Genomic DNA, 6,928 nt, shown 5'->3' with positions numbered 1-6,928 from the left:
GCATAAGTATATTCGCGGTCTTCGACCGGGGATTCTGGGTCTTGATACCGCACCCCCAAACGAGGTATCAGCAGCTGCTCCTACTGTGAGGAATCGTTTGGCTAAGCTTGGGAGGAAGTTACCTCCACCAGATTTCAGATGTTTTGGTTGGGTTTACTCACAACCCAAAGGATGGTGGACCCGTATGACTAGTTACGTCTTGGGACGTTGGGAGGGTGATCTGAGAAGCAGCGGGTTGTATGTGCCTCTACGAGCCACCATGTATGGATTCCAAGTCAGCTGTCGCCACTTTCTAGCATTGTTAGAAACATACGTCCTTGATAGTAACACCTTCCTGACTTGCGGTGGAGAGTTAGGGTTAGCTTTGCATGAGATGCATAAGGTTTCTGGCCTTCCAATGGGGGATTGTCCGTATCAGGAGTACTTTCCCTCGAACATGCAATTGGAGTGGATGAAGAAGTATTCGCCCGATATGTACGACACGCTCTGGGATCTTACGTGTCACTATTACACATCTCTTGATACGGGTGTATCTTCTCTTCGGAAAAACAATCCTCATAGGAGCTTGAGGATAGGTGATTCTCATGATATCTTTAGAATAAAGGCGTGGTTGGAGCCATAGAGGACGGCGAAAGAAGTCAGAAGGAGTGAAACGCAAAAGATCAGGAAAACAGGGTCGGGTTCTGGTCGGTCGACCGCGGCACCCATGTCGGTCGACCGAAAAAACCTGCACAAGGTAGGGTTTGCGGAAGCGCTCTGGCCGGTCAACCGGACCAGGATTGGCGGTCGACCGGATCGCGATATTTGGCTTTTCCTGGTTCGTTTTGGATTCTATTTTTGACAGGGATTCCTGATCCTTTTGGACTTGTTTATTTACAAGATTACCACCACGTTGTAAACCTTATAAATAGGGATTATTTAGGGTTCTAAACAAGGAGGTGAGAGGCCAAGATGTAGTCCTAAAGGGTTTTAGGTCTAAGTGAAATCCTGATCAAAAGGATTAGGGTTTAGATTGTAATCAGACCTTAGAGAAAAAGAAATTCTAATCAAGAGAGATTAGAGTTTAGAGAGGATTGAGAGGTTGTTCTCGATTCTAGTGAGATTGTGAGGGAGAGATTGTAATCTTTTGTTCTTCATAATCTAGAGAAGGTATTTTTCTTCGCCTCATACTGAATTGTTCTTGTGTTTTGGTCATCCTCTTCTCAACCCACCTTTTGGTAATTCCGCGACCAAAGGGTGCTCGCACGACGACTCGTATCAAGTTGGTATCAGAGCGATTAGATCCTGTGGAAGGGGGAACCTCTAGATGGTCCTTACTCGATCGCAATACAAGAAGCTTGGCGAGATCCTTTTCTTTGGAAAGAGTTCAGAGACTAAGGAATAAGAAGATGACTGAAGAAAACAAAGATGGATGGGCTCGAGAGTTTCCTCAGCTGAAGTTCTAACTTGAAAAGGACTTCAAGTTTCTAAAGGGGGACCCATGATACGGGTGTATCTTCTCTTCGGAAAAAACAATCCTCATGGGAGCTTGAGGATAGGTGATTCTCATGATATCTTGAGAATAAAGGCGTGGTTGGAGCCATAGAGGACGGCGAAAGAAGTCAGAAGGAGTGAAACGCAGAAGATCAGGAAAACAGGGTCGGGTTCTGGCCGGTCGACCGCGGCACCCATGTCGGTCGACCGAAAAAACCTACACAAGGTAGGGTTTGCAGAAGCGCTCTAGCCGGTCGACCGGACCAGGATTGGCGGTCGACCGGATCGCGATATTTGGCTTTTCCTGGTTCGTTTTGGATTCTATTTTTGACAGGGATTCATGATCCTTTTGGAATTGTTTATTTACAAGATTACCACCACGTTGTAAACCCTATAAATAGGGATTGTTTAGGGTTCTAAACAAGGAGGTGAGAGACCAAGATGTAGTCCTAAAGGGTTTTAGGTCTAAGTGAAATCCTGATCAAAAGGATTAGGGTTTAGATTGTAATCAGACCTTAGAGAAAAAGAAATTCTAATCAAGAGAGATTAGGGTTTAGAGAGGATTGAGAGGTTGTTCTCGATTCTAGTGAGATTGTGAGAGAGAGATTGTAATCTTTTGTTCTTCATAATCTAGAGAAGGTATTTTCCTTCGCCTCATACTGAATTGTTCTTGTGTTTTGGTCATCCTCTTCTCAACCCACCTTTTGGTAATTCCGCGACCAAAGGGTGCTCGCACGGTGACTCGTATCATCTCTAATCAAAGTGACCACTCAGGCAAAGAGGAAGAGGCAGATCAGCTTGAAGCAGTTCGCCGTTTATCTATTCCAGCATTTAGAGAGTGGTCCAAGCGAAACTATCCGTGAGTTAGATGTTATGACACCTTCTGCCATTAATGAGTTGATGGAAAAGGCCGAAGCTTGCTCCTATACTACTGCCGGTGTTAAGGGAGCTTTTTCCGTAGGGACCAAATTTCGGACATTTCTTGGCCATGCACATAAGTCTATTCAGCCCAGGACTCTGTTAGCAAGCTATCTTGCCATCTGGTTGAAGAAGTACGTCGTTCCATATAAGTTTTCTGACGCCTTACCTCTTGAGGTGCTCTTCCCTGCCGTTCAACTAGCTTACGGGAGGGAGCTTTCTCTGCTTCCGGCGATGGTTGCTGGCATCCATTGTGGGCTTAGGTATTTGGTCGATGGTTTTACACAGGTGGGTCTTGAACCGTCGACTGAGCTTGTTTCTGTAAAGGTCGAGCTTCCGTATACATACCTGATGGCGTGGCTCATTCTTCATCGTCCTGATTTGATGTCGGCGCCTAGTACTGTTGATGTCTCCGTTCCTTTTGTGCAGCTGTTGGAAAGGAGTAAATGGTTCGGGAAGACGTTCACTGATGTACAGCAAGAGCTCCAAGTTCGTAAGAGCTGGGAGTTCTTCAAGTGTTTTCCTCGCTTCTCGGGCCGTTACAATGATGTGTTGATTGATGAGGAGAAACCCCAGACTGGTCGGACTTCTCTGGACGCTGGTTGTTTCCGTTGGTTGGTGAACATCCGCGTTGGATATCTTGTTCTTCGGGTGAAGAACCGTTGTCACATAGAGCCTTACCTTCCGTGCCGCTTCGCTCGCTAGTTCGGTTACAACCAACTGTATGTTGGGAATCCGAGCCGTGGTTTGAAGACTGAGGGGGGGCTTATTGACGGCGTTCGAGCATGGCTTTTGACTATGGTGGGCTGTACTGGGATCTACTTCGCTCTTTCTTCATCTAAGTGCAAGCTGTTGCTTACTTTTCTCAGCTGCAAGTGGTTCCTTTCTGCCAATGAGTTTATAGGCGTGAGGAGTCTTTCAGAGTTGGAGGCTGAGCACTTGGTTCAAATCACCATCAAGGCTGCTCGTAAGGCCGAGCTTTCGAAGAAACAGGGGAAAAGGCCTGCCAAACCTTCCCTTTTGAGCAGAGACAAGGTGGAGGATGATGAAGAGCTCCTTCCTACTGGCGACGAGGATGAGACTTCCGAGGAAGAATATGTGGACACAGATATTGACAAGGAAGAACCTAATGCATGTTTGTCAGACTTTTTCTTTTCAGAATTAACTGATCTGGCCTTCTTTCGTTGACATCAACGTCATATCCTTTCTAGGTCTCAATTGGCTTTTCACCAACCAGAGCGAAAGGTCTTATTCACTTATCCTAACAAGATGACTCTTATCACCTCAGGTAGAATGGTTGACGAACACGAGTCGCTTGCTTCTCGCTATGCGAGGTCTCATCCTAGTGGCAAAGCTCCTGCACAGGTCGAGATGCGTACTAAGTTCATGCATGAACGACCTGTCGATTCCGTAAGAGTTCGTACCTCAAAACGGAAGAAGACCGTTCATAAACCACATACTGGTCGGCGTACTTACAGGGCAGAGTCAGGAAGCACTGTTGGTGGGGAAGAGGGTAATACCCCATTGTCTTTATTGCTTTAAGATGATTCACCTTTTGGGATTCGCTAAACTTAATCATGTTCTATGTTCCAGGAAACCATGACGAAGGTGAACTTCCATAGTATTCTGTATTCCCTGATTCTGATCATTTGGATAGTTTCGTGCAGCAGATGTGTGATGCTATTCATGATGAGCCCATGGATGTTGACACGAACATGGATACTGAGCAGGTTAATAGTGTTGACCCAACAATTCTATGCTCAGGTATATCTAAATCCGATGATACCCTACTCGAGTAGCAGCCGAAAGAGTTAGGGAATTCAGGATTTATTTCTCCTTTAATTATTTCCGTGCTTTGCTTTCTTTCAGATAACTTGAAGAATCCAAACACGGATGTCAGGGTAAAAGAATCTTCTGCCCCTACTGCAGGTACATCTGAGCTCTTCCTTCTTTCCCCATCTTTTTTGTATATATCCAACACTTAAATTATTCTACAGGAGCCATATTAGAGAGACCAGTTGAGGATGAGGCTTTTCATGATACAGGTCTTGAGGAACAATGGTATGTCTCACCACCAAGTTTCTCGGGATCCGACATTAGACTATTAGTCGACATGCTGGCTGAGCAGGCCTCAAGAGGGGCCGCAGGACCATCCTTTGAGGGTGATACATCTGCAGGTATATATTTGATTCTCTTCATTTTGTCAGGTCTTTTATCTGAATGACAAAGAATTATAATCACAGGACCAGTCACTGGAATTGATTCCGTCATGATTCCCGGCATCTCTAGTTTACCTGAGGATAATGGACTTGCCGGTATGCATATAATCTTCATCACCGTTATTTGTCTGAATTTTTACTTGACTAATGGAGGAGTGTAATCTCAGGACCAGCCACCGGGACTGATACAGTTATGACTCCTGGCATTTCCAGTTTGTCGGAGGGTGATGAACCTGCGGGTACGCATATAATCTGATCACCACGATCCTCTTTATTTGTCTAAATTTCCATTTGACTAATAAAGAAGTTAACCATAGGACCAGCCGTCATGACTGATGCGACTACGGTTTCTAGGATCGCTAGCTTGCATAACGATGGTGTCTCTCCTTCGCCACCGAGAGGCACCGCTGATTTACCTAGAGAGGTTGATATACCCTCAACGACCACACCTGCTGTCATCTCGGAGCCCGCTGAGACTAGACTGACGGAGTCAATTGTCAGACCTCAGTCTGTGGGACCTCTATTGGTATTGGTATGCTTGCAATTCGCTTTAAATTAAATTTTATCACGTTCGAGAATTTCTTACTCTTCAACATGATTGCTTGTAGGATCTCAGCCTTCTCCATATGAACATGTCCTCTCCCTTTTGTCTGATTCCGATCCCAGCAAAGACATATTCCGAATAGATCTCAGCTCTTTCGTCGTCTTTTTTAATGGCATGATCGAGAAGATCCTTCATCAAGGGTATTGCTTTGATCAGTTTAGACGTTCCCTTTCTCGCCACCTGACGATGATCAAAGAAGAGGGATATCCGGCGTTAGCTGACTCTCTTACTGCTGATTTTATTATCTTGGAATCTGAACTCCGAGAGTTAGAGGAGCTAAAGGCTAATGGAGCTTCTTCTTTCGTGTCCTCTCAGTTGGAGCATAGATTGTCACAATGGCGTGATTTGAGGTCTTCCATCGGCAGCGAGCTTCAGTCACATGAGAATTCTATTACACAGCTGATGGCTAGTCTTGCAAGAAAGGACACTGACAGAGCCGAGTTACTCAGTTCTTTAGACTCCAACCGTGAGGAAGTAGACAAGTTGAAGAAGGCCTTGAAGTATGCCGAGGAGTCTGGTGCTATCATGGCAGAGGAGTTGGCTGAACTAGAGAAATCTCGCGGACAGATGCTTGAGAGATTAGGATCTACGCAGGAGAGACTGATGAAGCTAAAAAATGAAGCCGCGAAGATCTTGAGCAATTCTAAAGAATCTGTCCGAGTTGATCTGCAGGCTGAGCTTGAGCAGAGTTATGTAGATAGACTTTCTAAGTTAGAATTTCACATTCTTGCTCGCCGACTGCGTTCGGGCCAATGAACTTTTTGTTGTATGCTTTGACTTGATCCATTAGTAGAGACCCAGTATTTGATTTAATACACTCATCTTTTATCATGATGTTTCTTTATTGATTACGAATCTAATGGACACAATATTTACAAAATTTTTGGCAAATCCCCAGTCATCAACGGGTTTGATGTGCCTTTACCGATTACCGTTTGAATCGGGCTAGCATGCGGATTATTTTAGTCCGTTCCGCATGTAACGTTGTGCTAAGAGCGTTAATTCACTTAGACTTGATGCTATGATTTTGAATACATAGACTTCATCGTTTCTTATGGGAAAAGGTACTCAGCAACGCGTGTTAGGCGATGACTTATCCCTTCTTAGGTTTCAGGATAAAATTCCTCAGACTTAGACTCTGGTGTCTTTTTCAATCGGCGAAAGATTAAACCGGCGATGTGTGTTAGACATAGACTTTAGGATTTTTGGCAAACCCCAGCCTTCAACGGGTTTGATGTGCCTTTACCGATTACCGTTTGAATCGGGCTAGCATGTGAATTATTAAAACCCGTTTCACATGTAACGTTGTGCTAAGAGAATTACTTCTCTTAGACTTGGTGCTATGATTTGAATACATAGACTTCACCATTTTTTTACGAGAATGTGGCACCCGGCAACGTGTATTAGGCGTTGACTTATCCCTACTTAGGATTTAGGATAAAATTCTCCAGACTTAGACTCTGGTGTCTTTTTCAATCGGCGAAAGACTAAACCGGCTACGCGTGTTAGGCGTAGGCTTATCTCTATTTAGGAGTTGAGATAAAATTCCCCGTGCATAAAGTGTGCGTATTAGAAGTTGAGAATTGTGTCCTTTCTTAAGGCAAAGACAAACCCAAAGTTGGAGCGGAAGAATTTTATATTAGAATTGTGTCCTTTCTTAAGGCAAAGACAAACCCAAAGTTGGAGCGGAAGAATTTTATATTCTTGGCCTCAG

The 6,928-nt window shown here is 44.6% G+C and overlaps 1 protein-coding gene across 1 annotated transcript; it reads left to right on the top strand.

Annotated features, from left to right (window-relative positions):
* On the top strand, positions 4,986-5,970 carry LOC109838721. Its single transcript, XM_020407144.1, has 2 exons — positions 4,986-5,142; positions 5,219-5,970. Exon 2 carries the CDS (start codon positions 5,329-5,331, stop codon positions 5,968-5,970), a length of 642 nt encoding a protein of 213 aa, XP_020262733.1. The 5' UTR covers positions 4,986-5,142; positions 5,219-5,328.

The sequence above is a fragment of the Asparagus officinalis genome, chromosome 4 (genome assembly GCF_001876935.1).
Source record: "Asparagus officinalis chromosome 4, Aspof.V1, whole genome shotgun sequence".
NCBI classification, from domain to species: domain Eukaryota; kingdom Viridiplantae; phylum Streptophyta; class Magnoliopsida; order Asparagales; family Asparagaceae; genus Asparagus; species Asparagus officinalis.
The sequence above is the reverse complement of the archived record's forward strand: the minus strand, read 5'-3'. Positions and strand labels throughout refer to the sequence as shown.

Excerpts from the sequence above, each read along its gene's own strand:
- LOC109838721 (XM_020407144.1), top strand. The coding sequence starts at position 5,329 with ATGATCGAGAAGATCCTTCATCAAGGGTATTGCTTTGATCAGTTTAGA.